An 18,983-nucleotide genomic window follows, 5' to 3' on the forward strand; every position below is an offset into this window, starting at 1 on the left:
GAAAAATTTCCTAGATCCAAAATATCACAAGTTAGAAAAGAATAAATGGAAGCCAATAAGGGGAACCAGCAAAGCTTGTGTTTGCAAAAATATTCATAACTAGGAGACTACAGTATTTTTGAAGTGTGCTTCAAAACTGGTTAATGTCCTTATTACAAGAGCCTAAGACAAAGCTGGGTTGCCAGCATTTGAGGCTGGTGGCCTGACACGCAGCATGCTGCTACGATTCAGTGGGAGAAGAAATGAGCTGTCTTTCCCTTCTCATGCCCCTGCTCTGCTGATGACAAGATCTGAAATCAGAGCCTTCTTCCAAAAAGTATTTTTCTCCTATGCAAAATGAGAAAAGTATTTGAAAGGTTTTTAGGGATAGAGGTGTGGGGGGGTTTATTTTCAACACATTTACATTATTTTGCAACCTGTGCAGCTACATTATAAAGTACTCCATATAGCAGCCAGCCAGCAGGAAGAGTACAACCGCCCTATGGAGGCACTTGCGAAGGTTTCTCCTTGTTATTTTGACTCTGCTTCTTCCTTCTGGGCCAAATGCACTGTACAGATATAGTGAGATACAGTCAGTTCCCAAATTGAGTTTGTATGTGGTAGACAAGAGGAGAACAAGGCCTGCTGCTGGGAATACCGTTACCACTGTATGAATCAGAGATGAATGCCTATGTTATGGTTACTTGAAATGTTCTGCAAATGTGAACTGGAATTCTATAGGTTTTTTTTAGGGAGGGTGTTTTTTCGCTTGTTAGTTTTGAACTCCATTGGAACTGTGCTTTAGCTTTTGTCCTGAGAGTTGCACCTGCTGCAATTTATTTGAGAGAGGATTATGAAATAGAGTGAAGCAGTTTTAATTCTTTTTAACAAACATGCAGCAAATTACATGAATTTGTTTAAACCTAGATTTTTGTGTACATTTCACAGCTACTCATTATTGTTTTAGTGTTCATATGCAGGTTGTTTGCATCATCCTGATATTTTTGAGTCCAAGTCAAATCTTTTTCCTCTTGTACTATGTGTGGTTAATGACCTGGGAAGGGAGATCGCACTACAGTGCTTTGCTGATGCTTTTGTGCAAATCTAAAGCCTCCCTTCGAATGAACCTTCAGCTGTATGTCCAGTGTTGTATGCAAGCAGTATCACAGCAGTATCAATGCCTTATGCCTTTCTCAGTCTGGAAAGGACTTGTCACCTTTTTCCATCCTACCTTTTGTTTCTTCTTTCACATAATTTGTTTTCCCTTTCTTCACCTAAATCCAGGAAGATGTGTGCCTGTGCCTTCATCTTCCTATTTGTCTTCCATCTCGGTCCACTACTTTCTCCTCTTCTGTCATTGTTTCTTTCTTCTCTTCCCTACTACAGTGTTACTCACTGAAATATTCTTTTTCTTTCTCATTCATGCTTTTTTCTACATTCTTCGTTCTTTACCAGTCCTCAAAAGCATTCTGTGTTTTTTTTTTCCCTCAATAATTAATAAGGTAAAGTTAGGTGAGAAGAACAGGAATGTTCTAGAAGCAGCTGTAATGCCTTAATGAATGAAAAGAAAGGAGAAAAATCAAGAAGCATTTTTTTTTTTTACTTAAGCATTTATGATGAGAGAACAGTTCAGGCTAACAATAAAATGAGAAACATAAGGAGCTTTCTCCGTCTGGAATTCAGTCTGAGCCTGTGGCGTCAATAGAAATGCAGCAGGTTTTTTTGTAGAGTTGTTCGCCCTTCTGTCTTCTGCACGGCAAATGCAGTCTCCACCTGCGTACTCCTGTATCTCAGGAAGCAGAAGGAGGAAACAGAATTCAGATTTAAATGTTTTTGGTATGTTATACCTCATCTCCTATTCTTAAATTTGTCTTGAATCTTTACCAAACATCCTCAAAATGTTATGTTCTTTTGGAAGAATTTAGTTGTTACTTTTTTTTTTTAGTATTCTGAATGCTGAAGTCTGCCATTTGTGCTGAGCTTTTGAATACATTCATTGGTGTTTTGAGAAGTCTATGATGTTGTGATTATGGTGATTTGACTCAGGCTCTGCAGTAAAATCTCAGGGGTAGCATAAGGAACAGGGAGCTTTAACAGTATTTGGATAAAGTTAACAGGCTTCCCATCAGTATATTTATGACAGGTGGACAATGAATTGCATGTTACATATTGCATTACATAAGCAATAGACTTAAAATTATTGTCTGTCTGTGAAAGCAGTCTATTGTATTTCCTGTCAGCTTGTGAATGTCTTGGATGACCTCACTGACTAAAAATCAAAGCTAGGGCACTCAAATAGCATTCAGTCATTGTATTGCATTGATTTCTTCTTTCCTCCTCAGATAAGCAAGAATGTTAAAGGAGCATTTCTCAGCAGTTGTAGTAACTGGTAGAATATTGTAACAATGTGCTGGAAATCTCTAAGAATAGTGAATCAATAGAGGCAGAGTATCAATGATGTGATTGGCTATGGCCTTTTTTCTTCTCAGTGCTTCTGTCATTGCTGGTATTCTCTTCCACTCACTGAAAAGCAAATCCTGGTCTTCTCTAAATCTGCATTGTTTGACTGCTGGAAAATAAAATATTAATTTTGGTGGTTTAACTTTCTAAAGGGTAGTGTTCAGATGAACATGCAGTTGATCAATGAAGGAACTGTCACCTGCCTTAATACCATTATTTAACAGTTTCCAGCTCATATATGGGAAAAATCCTTTTCCCTTTTTCTTTTTACTTCTTATTTGATTGTTCCTGGTAGTCAAACATAATTACTTAATTGTTGTTTAACACAGTTCAAAGCAACAATGATTAAGAGAATAAGATGTCTTCTCTTTCCCTTCTTGTTTTCCAAACTGTGATGGAGCTACTTGCTGAAGAGAGCATGAAGTCTTTTGTCACAAAACCTAGATTTCTTTAATTGTCTCTGCAGTTATTTGAATATACCATTCATTTTATGCATTGTCTTTATCATTACATTTAAAAAAAAGATTATTTGCTTATTTCAAATTAAAATTTTTAATCTGAAGATACAGCTCATTTCCCAGCTCACTTTTCTTCAAAGTCTTTTAACTTTGAAAAATCGGTTCTACAAATGGATTGTGCTCACTTTTGAGGAGCGATTTCTAAGCCACTTGCATCAGAACTACCCCCTATCTGCATCTGTGAAAGACAGAATACAGATGATAGGAAAGGCAAGGCCTTGGTGTTGTAGTACGTAATAGGAGAAGCTGTGGAGACTCCATCCTTGGAGATAATGAAAAACTGATTCAAGTCGCCCTGGGTAGCCTGCTCCAAGTGGCCCTGCCTGATAAGGACAACCCCCCAGAGGTGCCTTGCAGCCTCAGTCACTCTGTTGTAAGTGCTATTTATTCAATGCTTCAAGAGTAAGAGGGTCTGAAGATTCTCCATTCCTACATGGTTGGATGTGCCAAATAGTGGAAGATTCTTAACCTATTCTCCAGGTTTTTCAGGGGAAAATGGCTCATGTAACTACATCATTCCATTTTTATGGTACACACACACGCACACATATATGCACATACTGTCTGTATGTGTTGTCAATTTAGTCCATATAAAATCCTCTCACTGGTTGTCAGCCCACATTATTAAAAACTGTGGGTTTTGTATTGATACTGCTGTTTGCTTTCTGGATAGTCTTTGTAGTATATTATTATTTTTTTCCTGTTGCCGTTTTTTACTTAATTATGTTAGGCGGTATTTGAGGTGAGGTTGTTTTGTAAAGAACAAGAATGGCAACATAATCCTTGTTTTTTGGTGGAAAATAAAAAGGAATTTCATTTGGACAGTGGGTTGCAAACATGAAATAGTTTATTAAGTAATTGAGGAAGTTGTCTGGTATCTGCTGGCCATTAATAATAGCATTTTGTTCTGTTGAATCCTGATTGTGTGTTGCTAAGCATTCTTTGGTGTACCACTTATTCGTATTAGCCTTGTCACCTGATTAAATCTTAGAAATGGCCTTTGTGAGATGATTAGCTCCATTAATAATGCGCTTTCATTCCTAGTCATAATTTTCTGTGAACTCTAGCCTGGAATAATACTTTTAAAGTCAAATGTGAAGTTAGCTAATTCAAAAGGCTTATAGTCGCAGTTACAAAGCTGGGTGCTCGTACTACCAGAAATACATCAGAACTGTAAGATTCCTTTGTGAATGTCTTCTAGTTAAAACAATTTCTATGCAGAGGTAAAAGATGTTATAGCACAAGAAAAACACATAATTCTCATAGGTCAGTATCTTTTTTTCTGACATTACAGGGAGCCTTCTATAGATCTCAGTGTGTTTGTTATCTTAGATGATAAGATACAGAAGAGAGGGTCTGTTGCCTTCCAGTCAAGGCCCAGCATTCTGAGGAAAACATACATTTGCTGTGGTAAATGATAGCAGTGTTACTTCAGTAAGACTGTGTGGGAACCACACCATGTTTCAAGCTTAGGTTTGCCTGTAATTCTTCCACCTTGAAATAAAAGAAGTAAACATACTATATCTTTGTTGGGCAGTTGAAAGAGTTACCTTCCTGGCCTCTTGATTATTCCTATTGCCTCAAACTAAAAACACCTGCAGGGGAGTCTGTGGGGTGCTGAAGGATCTGTTACAGGCACAGCAATATGATATGGAAGTAGCAGCTGAGTCTTCTTGGCACTATACAGCATCCAGATAAATGTCATTTAGCTTCCACTAGTACTCTGTCTGTAAATCTGTGTTAGGAGAACATTGTGGGTTTTTCTGGTTCTGGATTTTTTTTTTTAATTATTATTTTTTTTTCAAGGAAACAAAATCTTGCTTATTGTAGGGAAAACATGCAGGACACTAGGATGGGCTCTGTTTTAGATTAGAAGGCTGTCACTATCAGATTAGTATGTTATATAAACTTGTCAGTGCAAGCATCTAGAGGTGTTTGCACAAGTGCTGAAATTACTTCTATATAAGAACTGTAATGGAAGAGATTTGTGTTTGCAAGGTAGCAGAGAATTGCCTGAAACTTTTCAAAGTTTCAAATGTTCCAATTTTGTGTGTAGCTCTCTTTTTCCTCAGGAGATCCTTTTTTATTAACACAATGAGCATGAATTAATTGCTGATTAGGAGTTCATTCTCTGGCATAGATCCTTTTGGAAAAGTGATGTAAAAAACAACAACAACAACAACAGAAAAAAACACACAAAAAAACCCATCACACTATTAATGAATATGTGCGTAGTAGCCTGGGGTGGAAAATAAATAAGTTGGTCACAAGAAGGCATGTAGGCATTTCTGCCTCTCCTTTTATCTGTTAATTCCACGTGTTCTTCTACCTCCTTTAATGGTCTCTTTTTTTTTTATTAGAGATTATTAAACAGAAATAGCTATTTATGTATAATAGTTTATATGAAGTTGTTGAAGAAGTTTGTATACAACATCAGATTCAATGTGTGTATTTCACCAGTAAAATGCATCTTCTTTATCCCATCTTCTGCTAATGGGTTCTAGCATATGGTTGAAAGAAGTCAAAACCTGTATTATAAACATTTTACTTGAAAAGAGAGAAGAGACGCCTGCAAGGAAAAAATATAATTTTAACAGCTTTAGCATCATTAATTACCAAAAGCATTGGATCTCTTTCATGTTTTGATGCTTCCTGGTGAAGCAAGAAGTATTATTAGAGATAGATAGCAATAGCACTCTAGAAAGTTCATTGTAGCCAATACTCATATATTAGTTACAGAACATATATAATGACCAGCTTTTATGAATGTTTCTAGTAGTATCATAGCATTGTAAATCTTTTTATTCCTTGAACCTCTGATAGCAATTTGAATCTGCTCTATCCAGTATGAAGACTTTGATTATGAAATACCAGCTGTCGTATTATTTTTCTCGCAAGTATATTGAATTGTTGCAAAAGGAAAACAATCTTGAAAAAGACACTTTTAATGTCTGCTATTGAGGTGACTTGTTAAGAAAAGATGTATGTCTTGACTTGTCTCCTTGGAGGAGCGGGGGAGGGAAAGCAAAGTGCATTATTAATACTGTGCATTTCTCATGTGGCTCATCCATACCAGTCTTTCAAATTCATCTGAATCCATTAATGTTATTAATTGCTGAACATCTCATATGGGAGTTGGATATCCCTTTTTATTTAAGAAGTGTACAGAATTTTACTGTAAAGCAGAAGACAGATAGCTCTGAGTGAGCTTTGTTTTAGTATAAGCATTCTGCTGCCTTTTTTAAATTAAAATGCCCTTTACTTCTTGTTTGTTTTGACATCATCACCCAAAGAGGTCTACCTTTTTGTTTTTTCCACAAATGTTGTCTAATGTTTCTGAGCAATTGCTTATTAGGTTCTGTGGTTAAAGCATCTTTATTTCTCTACATAAAATAAATCTGAATTGTATCTCTGTCTGTCCAGTTCCATTCTGTATCTGTACTTGTGATTTAGATACCAATAGAATCTAAGTCTGAGATATTGACATGGCTGAACAAATGTGTGCTTGGTTGTTTTTGTTTTTTTTCTTCCACTTGAGAGAAAATATTTAACAAATCATAATGGGAAAGTAACCTATTTAAAAAAAAAAAAAGTTAAGCAGGGGCTGCCACTGGAGTCCTGATCCAGGAGGCTTCACTTCACAAAGAAACCTGAAAATATGAATAGAAACTTGCTATTTTAAGTATTCTTCATTAAGGGCAGTAGAACAGTTTCCTGTTGCTGCAATCACTGTGTGTGTTCTATTACAGTTCTAGGTATCCTATTCTAATGGCTTAAGTTGAAGGGACCTTAAGGTCCACCCAGCTCCAATCCCTTCCTCCACCAGCTCAGCTTGCACCAGGGCCCATCCAACCTGGCCAGGGATGGGGCCACAGCTTCTCTGGGCAGCTGTCCCAGTGCCTCACCACCCTCTGGGGAAAGAATTTCCTTCTAACATCTAACCTAAATCTTTCCTCTTTTGGTTTAAAAGCAGCAGTTCAGGTCTTAACTGCAGCACGTTATCTCTCAGAGGAAAAATACACTTCCGATCGGATAGATGAGCCGGGGATATAGGCCTCAGAACCAGTGACTATAAGGTACCTGTAGGCTTTTAAAAATATAAGGGACAGAATACATCCAAACAGGTGCCCTGAATGAGTTTGAATTATTTTTAGTAGCTTTATTACAAACCAAGATTAAAGCTTTAATAATATTGTCATGTTTTGTTGAATCATTCTAATATGTGCTTTACTTTTCTCTGACAGATGAACGAGAAGATGTTCAAAAGAAAACATTCACAAAATGGATAAATGCACAGTTTGTTAAGGTAATTTTTTATCATTATTTATAAATCAAAATATGCTTTGTATATTTTTTAAATTCCTCCACTGAGGCTTATTTTTTCAAGATAATGATATGTTTCAGGTATTGCTGAGTACAGCTGACTAATTTATTAAAAAAAAAATTCAAGTTTTATTCCCTATTATTTCTATAGGAATTGAAATGCAAGAAGGTGTCCTCAAACAACTTTCTGCATAGATACTTTTTGCCTGTTCTCAAACCTCAAACTAGTTGCACAGATAATTTTTGTTGGACTCTGTTGTTATATTCCTAATGTACTGAGGAGTTTCTTCTGCTGGGCCTGTCTCTTCTTGTCTCTAGTTGCAAATTTAACAAAGCTAGATGAGTTGGAAAGGGGCAAGGTCAAAGATAAGAGGTGTAATCAAGTCAGCAAACGATCAAAGTCAATTATATTGTTTGGAAGTAGTTATATTTTTGTGAACTTGTAGGGAACATTAAAGATTGGGGGGATGGGGTGGGAGGGGTGAGAAGGAAAACTAACTTACTGAAGAAGCTCCCTCTTCCCTTGGCAGTGTAGTATATAATAGTTTTACCTTTAATATCCAATAAAAACTGAGCTGAAGCTATTAAATTGATTAAAATTTTTTGAAGTTTCTGGCAGATAATTACCGGATTGTATTTTCCGATAATAAAATAAGTCAACCTCATAATCTGTAATTTTATCTGGTAGGTGATAATTGGCAATAGGGAGTAATGAATTAGTAACTGTAGTATATTTTGTGTTTAGTCTAGCTTTTTATTAGGTCTCACCTGATTCTTCTCATTAAAAATGAGAATAAAGATAATGTGAATATAACCACTGTGATTTTGAATAACATACCCAGAAGTGCAGTGAAACGAGGAGTCCCACATAATTTTTCCATGGTTTGGAGCATTTTCTAACAGGGACTCAAGTGATATAGACAGCACGCATTTGTGTTCAGCAAGTTTATAGTAGAGATGTCCGGCAGTTTGGAGGAAAGGATGAAATACAGCACTGACGAAATGGTCTCACATCGATCAGTGAACTATGAGACAAATGTGAAGTATTGTATTTAGGACAGAAGTAAAATGTATGCATACAAAAGGGGGAGTAACTGGGCTGGCAATAATAAAGTATAGAAAAGCTCTGAGAAATGTATTAAATGACAAACAAAATGAGTCACCAACATAACGCTATTGAAGAAGGGAAAAAAATTATTAGACTGGGATAATGGAAGTGCTTGACAGAGGGTGCAAGATGTAATTATTTTATTTTATTTGGCAAGAGTGAGACTTTAGCTTGAATAATGTACTATCTCAGTCTTCTACATACAAAGAAATAGCCCTAGAAGCAGTCATCTAATGTAACCTAACTTGAAATTTATTGCCTGTTAGGCTTCCTTACGATCACAGAAGTGATCACAGAACACTAAGAAAAACAGTTGCTTCCCTACCTGAAGAAAATACAATTTTCTTAAAGTGTTGCTGGCTCAGAAACTCTTGTTTTATGGAGTATCAAAGCCTGTAATTACTGAGGAAAAATAGAGCAAGTACAGAGAGAACAAGAAGATTATGGTGAAATTATGACCTATGAGCAGATGTTGTTAGATCCAGTCGTCTGAATGATCCAAATGTATTTTCTCCAATTCTAGTTCATTGGAGTGTACATAAATTATATTTTAGCTACCTTTCACTCCGCTTCCGTAAATAGTATTTATAGTTGTATTTGAACATGAGTTAATCAACATCTCGGAGGAATACTTTATTTGGACTGCAAGGAAAACGTAAACAGTATGGTTTGAGTTTTACTCTGCCTCATATATCACCTGTGTTTTGGAGTCAGTTTTTTTATTCCAACAATCAGACTGGTGTGGGGGGGAAACCAACACCTTGATCTTTAAATCTTGGACAGATCACTCTCATCCTAAAAAAAAAAAAAATGTATGGAACACCATAAAAGTTTCAGAACAGTTAGTAAGAAATGTTTAGTCACCTGTATCTGGTAAGCTCAATACCTACTGGTTGCCTGTGTGGTAGACATGCAGAAAATATGGTTTGCTTCTCACTGCAGTCACATACCACATGACTTTATTTCTAGATAGGATTTTCAGGACAAGAATAGACAAGTCCCTGATTCTGTTCTGCTGCAACATAAGGGGTCATGGACAACAGCTACTTAGTGTTCAGGCATTGTATTTCTCACTCTTGTAGTGACCAATATGTCCTGGGAAACAGTCTTCAAAGCAACAAATTGGATCTTCATGAGAAATCCTACAATTTATAACCCCCTTTTTTTCATGACCTGTTTTCAGTGATTCAAATCTGCCTCTGTGTTTAGCCGGGGAATTGATCTCAGTTAGTAGGCTACTCCTAGTTAATGATTTCTCGTCACTGTTAGCTCTGTAAAAGTAGAATTAGTTTTGTATTCACTTCCATGTGGTAACAGAGGTGCTGTCTTAAGAAAATTGACTTAAGGGCTCTGAATTCAGACACAGGAACATACTATGTTGGTCATCCATCTGTCTTATACATGAGTAGTGAAAACCAGGTTGTTAATTAGTTGTAAAATATTTAGAGCTGAATTAAATTGTTTTAATGTAATTCACGCTCACCGCACTCCCCACAGCCCCCCCATTCCACCACCAAACAAATAAAAACAACAAAAACCAACCCTACTTCTGGAGTGAAAGTAAAAACTTTGTGAATGTTCTAGATTTTAATTTGTATTGAGTTTGTAATACAAAGGAATAGTACTCCAAAAACTGTATTCCTTTCCTGGAAACTCAGTGTCTACAGACTGTTAGTGCTACTACTTTTATTCTTACAGTAAGCTTTGAAAATATTCATGTTTACAAGCTGCAGTCACATGACTGGTAATGTAAATGTAAATAATGCTTTTAATATGAGGAACAGTAAATTGTTGAAAATATTTTTCTAATATAATAATTAGGATACCCTAAGAACCAACATGTATACTGACCATTTATAGGGGGAAAAAAAATCAATCTGTTCAAGTCATAGACTCAGAGGGTTGCAGCAATTCTTTTTCTGGCAGTGACACTGCAGTTGGAGTATATGTAGATACCTTAAACTCAGAAGATCTGAGTTCAGCAATGAACCCTAAGCTAAGGAATCAAATCTGTAGCATGATAAACTCATAACGAAATCTCAACCATAATGTCATGACAGTTTTCTGCCTGTGATGTGCAGACCCTAACAATTCTCCAAAGTGCTACCAAGAAATCATAGGATCACCATGGCTGGTAAAGATCTCCAAGATCATCTAGTCCTACCACCAATATTTCTCCACTAAACCGTGGCCTTCAGTACAACATGTGAATGTTTGAACACCTCCAGGAACTCAGTCATCACCCTGGACAGACCATTCCAGCACCTGATCACTCTTTCAGAGAACAGTTTTTTTCTTAATATCCGATCTGAACTTTCACTGAAGTCCAGGAAAGGGTACCTAGAACTGTCAGAAAGATTACAACTACTGTGGGTGAAACCACATCTCTTCTAAAACTTCTGTTTGCATGTTGAGTGGAGAGCTTTAAGATGAAAATTGGGAAAAATGCAGTTGCAGGTCTCTAACAGCTCAAAAAAGCAGGTTCTCTCTAATTTCTACTCTTGTTTTAATAACTAGAAAGTGGGTTATATTGAAAATCTCAGCTTTGAAATTAACAGTATATGACTCATCTAAATAAGCAAGTTGTCATTGTTTCAGAAAGATAGGCCAAAAGTTGGATGTTAATGTTTGTGAGACAAGACACTTTGTAATTCACAAGCGTAGGAAAAATTGGATAATATAATCCAAGAGACCTTTGTGTTTTTCCTGTTCTAACAGTAGACAATATATATTATTTTCTTTAGTGATACCTTCTTGATTTACTATCTAAACGGCATGCAGTATCTTTAAAGTCAAAGCAAATTTAAACATGTGGAACGTATTAATTTTAATACTTTATTCAGTAACAGATTTTCTTTGTCCTCAAAAGAAACTTATTTATAAAATAATGAAGTTCTGCAGGGTGTACATAATGATAGCACAGGAACATATTGTAACCTAGTTTTTAATAATGGAACTATAATTAGAGCTCTCATAAAATACACATCTACTGCTGAATGTGATAGCTCTAGCTTTGATTCAAACTTCTAAAACTTCTGATAATGTAAATGAAACAGAATCTTAACTTTATTTTGAGAGAACACTGAAATATCAAGATGCTTCAAATGCAGCAGTGTCTGCTGGAACTCTAAAACATCCGCAGAAGTTTCTTTAACAATGCCTCTACCATACTTTGTATGAATTTATGAGGCCTCACCAGTTAAATATTTTTTGTTCTCGTTGCATAATAGGCTTCAAAATAGAAAACATTTGTGAAGACAAATGCTTTTTACTTACATGTAGAAAAGAGTTTGTTAATTTTGAAATGCAAATCTGAAAATTCCATCACACACACACACATGCACACAGGAAAAAAATGCACAGGATTTATTTCGTATCCTCATTATGGAAAGGCTGTCTCAAAGTGCTGACAATTTTAATTTCAGCAATAGAAGTATCTGTTTTCAGTACAGAGTACAGATGAGGGGACTGGCTAAACAGGATCACTTTTGGCAGCTTGAATTTGATATTATACTCCTATGGATGATTTTTCAAATTTATTTTCAACACTTTAACGTATACATGGGTATCATAAAGGAGTGCTAATTTGTGAATGTGTTTTCAGTATTTTGATCTGCAGTATCAAAAACCAAATGACCACTAAATTGCTTGTAAATTCAGAGGTCTAACCAGATTATCCATGTGTCTACTACAGAAGTATAGAAAATTCCTCTACTTAATCAAAGATGACATTAAATACATGAGTATATTCTTGATGCAGATACTGGAATAATTTATCTATCTTCAATGATCAGCAACAGTAAAAAATCAGAGAAGGATAGTTTGGAAGAGGAGGGAAATGGGTCATTTTTGATGGTTTCTGTACTTCATAGAATAATAGACTCACCAGACTTTATATGGAAATAGCAGGGAAAAAAAGGGAATAGTTTTATGTAGTGAGTGTGGAGTTATATTTCCATTAGTGTTGTAATTATGTGAAGAAATACAGTAAAGAGAGAAGCTGTGTCAAAGAAGATTGACGGCCTAATTTAAGATGTGAGTGGCTATAGAATAGCTAATTTTCAGCAAAACAAAATACATTTTATTGTTGATTTCTTCCTTTAAATAGCAGCTAAATGGTATACTCAGGGACAATGGGAACCCAGAAGATGACTGTCATATTCTTAGGCAGACCATGTAGCAGTCAACTTAGTCTCCCAATTACTGAGCTTTTGTATGTGGTCTGTATAGTATATGGTAAGGTGTCAGTTTTGGTTCTTTCCTTTCTCTTGAGTTTCTGTACAACCTGAAATTACTCAAGATACCCATTCACTTTAGTGGTTTGAAACTGTAGCTTAAATGCCTTCTGCATATTGTATAATACTGGCACAAATGAAATGTTTACTGACCTTTTGAGGAATTGTCAAATATTTGAGCTATAGAGAGACTGAACTTTGTTATAATTGACATCTGGTAGAGAAATTTGCACTACTGCTTTTGTTCAATCACATAGTTTTGTGCAATCACAATGGTACTGAATTAAATAAGAAAATATGCATATGAGAAAGTAAAGTCCAAGATGCAGGGAGGGAAGTAGATTGGTGAAGCTTTGTAGGAAAGAGGATATTTCGTTTGTAACTTCTGTGGAAATATACTAGCCACTCTGACTATTCTATTCAAAACTTTATCAGATGAGCTTCATCACTTGAGCCATGCTTTTGGACTACAACTAATAACCAGAAAAAAGAGATAGATGAAAAGGGCTTGGTAATGAATCACAAAAGGCGTAGGTTGAAAATGTTCATAATTAATCCTGTCCAAACTACCATTTCAACAATTAATCTGTTGGTCAAATTAAGGCAATTGCTTATATGGGTTAGTGAGCAGTAGGAAAATAAAAATTAAATCCTACACTTAGGGGTTCAGATTGGTGTGCTCAAGCTTCACGGGTATCTACTGACATATAGTATTTTTTAAAAACAGAATGGTAGTTGCAAATGCATTAGGAAAAGAAGATTAGAGCAGATCCCTAACTTTCAATAATAGAAGTATTCAGTAAGATATGGTGGGGACTGTGAAGTTTCAGTTTCTAGAATTGTTTTCTTACTAATGTATCAACACTGGCTTTCCAGAATAAATTATCATTGTAGGTAATTCCAGAAAAGTTAATTCACATAGTAATGGTGCTCTAGCAATTTACGTAGCATTTAGTTCCTACACAAAAAGCCTGTAGAAAAAAATGAATAAATAAAACTTTTTTGAGCTCCATGTTGCCACAGATTAGCCTGCAGTCATTCCCAGCCAAAAGAAATTGCATCTAGTATTTATACAGTATGTTGAACCAGTACCTGACACTGCAATTTGGATGTATTCTCTATCTGTGTAATTCATCCATGCTTTAACAGTTTTTCAGTGAAAACACAAAAATCAGACTGACTTTTTCCTATATTGTCTGATACTGTTTTGTTTTTTTTTTTGTTAAGGTGGAATTAGACAAGCTGGGAGGCATTTTTTTTTAACCAGATGCAGAGAAGGCTTACTTGTTGGCTCTCAATTAAAGAGGGAAAAAAAAAAAAATCTTACTCTTTGAAATTAAGTAATAAAATAGTAATTGAGGAATGTTGTATTTACCAAGTCATGAAGTAGGATATATGGCCCTAATTTTATTACATATTCACACTATGGCTTTCTTTGAAAGCTTCTGGTTTCGTGTCGTTATTTGATTCTTGATTTGGGTCAGAGATATTATGCTGAATTTTGCCAAAAACAAAGATGTGCTCTATTCATCAAAGGAACACAATTTAGGAAATAAGTGTCAAGGAGCAAAGAGATATTTCATGTAAGATAAATTCAGGTGTAGGTTTATATATCCATCTCTTATTAATCCAGAGCATTGATTCCAGTACAAACAAAAGACAGGGTGTCATTAAAATCCTGAAGTTGCCTCTGTGGTGGAACTCTAATAAAATATTTAATTGCTGTGTACTAAAAGTGCATATGGTAGATAGCAGCTTAATCCGCTACCAAGGATTACCTAAGGAGCCATTTACTACCTGGAGCTTCAGGTGTTTTTTTCCCCCAGAAAACTTTCAGAAAATCACGCATTTAAAATTGCATCATGCCTGTAATAAATCCATAAAAACCTTACAGTTAGTATTATTTGATACTCATAAGGCATCGAGCTTGATATTCATCCATCCTAAATACCTAATTAAGTCTATTCTGTCTTGTTCTCTGTAGCCAGACTTTTAAAATGTTTCTCACAGTGAACGTGAGGAGAAAGAGGAGTTACTAAAGTGGGAGCCAAATGACTTTCCTCCTCTGTAGTGTGACAAATAACCAGAACTCTTGCTGAAGATTAATAGTGCTTAACTTTGCTTTTCAGCTCTGTGTGATCAACATTACCCTTGGGATATACACTGTTTTGAAAGCCAGGGCTTTCTTATACCAATAACCTTTCTGTAATGTGTCCTGCAAGAGCACACTAAAGGCCTATCATGTCTATTCTTTATTATTAAAGCATACAGAATTGCAGGGGTTGAAAGGGACCACTGGTAATTGCAGAATCATAGAATGGCTTAGGTTGCAGGAGACCTCAAAGCCCGTCCCCCAACCTCTGCCATGGGCAGGACTGTCCCCCACGAACTCAGGCTGCCCAGGGCCCCATCCAACCTGGCCTTCAGTGCCTCCAGGGATGGGGGACCACAGCTTCTCTGGGCAGCTGTGCCAGCGCCTCACCGCCCTCTGGGGAAAGAATTTCCTTCTAACATCTAACCTAAATCTCCACTCTTTTAGTTAAAGCCATTCCCCCTTGTTCTATCACTATCAGACTGTGTAAAACATCTGTCTCCTCCTGCTTGTAACTTCCTTTCAAGTACCAGAAGCCTGCAGTGAGGTATTCCTGGAGCTTCTAAGCTAAGCAATCACAACTCTCTCAACCTTTCCTTACAGGAATGGTGATACAGTCCTCTGATAATCTTTGTGGCCCTCCTCTGGACCAACTGCAACAGCTATACATTCTTCCTTTAGGGGGGCCTCCAACCTGGACACAGTACTCCAGATGGGGCCTCACAAGGGCAGGGGGGGGACAATTCCCTCACTCTTCCTGCTGGCTGCCCAAGTTTTGATGCAGCCCATGACACCATTGGCATTCCTGGCTGCAAGAGCATGCTGTTGGCTTATGTCCAGCTTTTCATCCATCAGGACCTCCAAGTCCTTCTCTGCAGGGCTTCTTTCAATGATTTCTTCTCCTAGTGTTTGCTTGTGTCTAGGATTGCCTCAGTTCAGAAAAAGCAACTTGCACTTGACCTTGTTAAACGTCATTAGATCATCTAGAAATCATCTAGTTTAAAGCCTTTTCTTTTTTTGAAGCCAAATGCTGTTTAAACCAGGTATAGGTAACACAGTTGCATTGTGAAATGTTAAGTGATTTGGATATCTTCAGAATATATAAGCATTGGGCATAGCATGTGCTCTGAATTATTTGTTTTTATCTACAGTAAACTACCTGTTACGGCTTCAACATTTGTAAACCTGATGACTTGTTATATTTTATTTCCAAAGAAATTTTTCATCTCTCTGTTGGCAGAACACTCAGAGCATGTCCTTTATTGGTGTAATACTTATCAATATTTAACTCTGCTCAGTGTAGAGTCTAGGATGCTGGCAGGGATTAAAATACAGGAATAATTCTTTTGCACTTGCTATAAAAGCAAAGAACACCAGAAACTGCCTGGTGTCTCGGTGCAGCATGGCGAAAACAAAGCAGTGGTTAAGAGGGAGGTCTTCTCTATTTTCTCAGCCCTTGCTAACATAAGAAGTGCAGGCTGCATGACCTGCTGTGGCAGTCACTCAGCTGGAGATGCCTTTAAAACTGTCAGTACTGGTCCCTTTCACTGAAAACCTAGAAGGTACAAAACTCCATGTGGTTATGCTTCAAAGACTCAAAAATAGACATCTGAAGTAAACAAAAGACTGATGGGACTCTCTGCATTGTTTGTGCTTGTGGGTTTTTTTATTTTTAACAAGTTGATGCTCAAACAGTGAAGGTGTCAGTGTGTGTGTGTGTGTGTGTAAGGGATGGGGTTTTTAAATGTTTTCCTTCCATAGTGTTCTCCTATTGCCAGGAGACTTTACAATTTTGCCTGCTTTTTTCCCAGAATGTCTAAATGACTGCAATTAAAAAGACAGCTCTTGGAAAGCAAACTCTTTTCACTGTGATGAGAAGTGAAACTTCCCTTTTCACTCAATTATCTGCAGATCTTTCAGCAGGTTCGGAGAGCATAGTTACTTGTCACGCCTCTCAGCAGGCCCTGTGCTTCCAAGTGAGGCTCAGTTCTGCTCCCTTGACTGCACAAGTAGCGACGTGTTTCCTTGCTTTCCCTTTGTCTGCATAAATTTAAAACTAGCTACAGTTCTGTATCCACTAGAGCTTTAGGTCCATCTTGGAGCCTGACCCATCCTGGGCTATGAATGGTAGTGGCCTGGCGAGCTCTGGGCCAGGTGCTGCAACCACTATGTAGTATTGCACAGTGCTCAGTGGGGAAATCTCCACTAGTTAGAAAGCATTACAGCTGCTGCTGCTACAGCCTAGTTACTGAAGATGATGTAATATTCTTGGTATCTTTTATTTGCACATACGAAGGTTATGCTTCTTTTCAGAATCCAATTTTAAGGCTTAAAATGTTTTCCATTGCGAGTGATTTCCTTTCCTAAAACCATACCAACAAATTATCTTAAACAATAGGCATCTGCATTATAATACATTTTCACCGTTAGAAACATCTCAGTGACTACAGATTACATTTTTAAACATTTCTACAACAGTGTAATGTGCCAGATCTTTAATTTTAAAATTCAGAGCAGATTAGTAGAATTGGGAAGCTTGACTAAAATATATACGCACATATTATGTTAAAATCATTTGTCATTGCATTCTTGTTTTTCAGAGTCATTCTTGCAGAATAACAAAAGCATCTCTCAGATGCATTAGACTTGCCAAAGCAGGCAAAGCAATCACTCCTTTTAGCAATAGAGGGCACTGGACTTTCATTTCTAATCTGTTTTACTGGGGAAGAAAACAGTCAAGTTAAATCCATTGTGCTCTTTCACTTTTTCCTTCTCAGATTTGGATTTGCACCTCATAGTCTTCTATTCAAATCCTCATATGTTTTCAGTGTGCTTTATTTAAGTGAAAAGGATTCATCTAAATAAAATTGAATATATGCTGTCCTCTTGAAGTTATTATTGTGTATCTTATAGGGAGGAAAAAGGAGCAAGTTAAAAATAGCACTACAATATTGGTCTCAGTGGTGCATATGTCTAGCTTGCAAATTTGTAAACATTTACAAATTTGCATGATTGTTGCTGGCAGTAGACATCATCGTTTCCGTGCTCAGAATTCATTACCATTACATCTAATCATCTTCAAAGCCTCCCAAGCAAAACTCTTCATGCAGGCAAATAAAGCTTTAGTGGCTTTATGCTTAAGTTGAAAGTTCAAAAGTAAAAACATGAGGAAGAAAACATTTTGGAGCTATCATACCCACTTATCTAAATGTTCTCTTTTATAAACATACTGAAGTTTAGGCTAATTCTATTAATCATTCCTCCTATCTGCAAAACGGGCATCAGGTACCATACCTAAGGTTCAATGAAGAGAGAAAAGAGGTGCAAGCATATACACTTAGAAATGGGACACCTATCCACCGTGTCTCCTTGTGTTGTCATGGTATACTAACCAGTGGGGCTGAAAGCCAGGGAGTAACTTATCTGACAAACACTAGCCCAGCTGCGTGCAGTAGCATGCAGGCAGGGCCTCTGCTGAGCGACTGTCATCCCCTACTGCTTTGTATTCTTCCTAAGCTTCCTCTGCCTGAGGTTGTAAATGCATCTCTTGCCTCTCAGACATGCACACTTCTTTCCAAGGATTGCCTTTGAAGTCAGGAAGTTTGAACCCTCCGCCTGTGTGGATGCATAGAATGTTTTTCAAAAAAGTGAAAAACAAAACCTATCAAATCCCCAAATAATTGATTTTAAAGAGACTGCATTTATGTTATAGAGTGCATTCTTGGATTTTGAAGTTTCAGTGTTGATGATGGTCCTATCCCAGTTCTGTAGGTACTTACTTTTTTGTGGGCCGCTTTACTATGCTTTGAGGTACCTGCGTAAAGATTTTCTGTACCTTCAAAGGATATGCTTATGGACATGATTTTACACCCAGATCAAAACAGGCTTTTTATTGAAGTTTGTTTTTTAAACCTATACGCCTCTATTTTAAGTACTACTATGGCATTATTAGAAGGCATTATTAGAAATTATAACCATATTTGTACAGAATTGCAATAACTTCACTGGTACAAGACCTGGGCTATTTGCTTTATTCATCTCACTCAAGATGCTCAGTCGAAACTTCATGGTGTTTCTTGCCCAACACCTCAGGAATGTGTATAATTATTACAGCTGCTTATCTTTGTGCTTTCCGTGATCATATATTTGGGCCCTTTTCAAGGATAAAAATTTTTACCTTGCAAATGATATCTGCAGCTACTTCTCAGTGGCAGTGGTAAAACTGACACAGGTATCCTATTATGTCTTTGCTTAGAGAATTAGTTATA

General features: G+C 36.8%; 1 protein-coding gene across 1 annotated transcript in view; it reads left to right on the forward strand.

Moving 5' to 3' along the window:
* The window catches only part of DMD (dystrophin), a 1,000,055-nt gene that overhangs the window by 103,872 nt on the left and 877,200 nt on the right, over positions 1-18,983 (forward strand). Inside the window, 1 exon segment of the mRNA XM_031557153.1 lies at positions 7,202-7,263. Coding sequence (XP_031413013.1) covers positions 7,202-7,263 — 62 coding nt within the window.

This window comes from Meleagris gallopavo, chromosome 1, assembly GCF_000146605.3.
Source record: "Meleagris gallopavo isolate NT-WF06-2002-E0010 breed Aviagen turkey brand Nicholas breeding stock chromosome 1, Turkey_5.1, whole genome shotgun sequence".
NCBI lineage: Eukaryota > Metazoa > Chordata > Aves > Galliformes > Phasianidae > Meleagris > Meleagris gallopavo.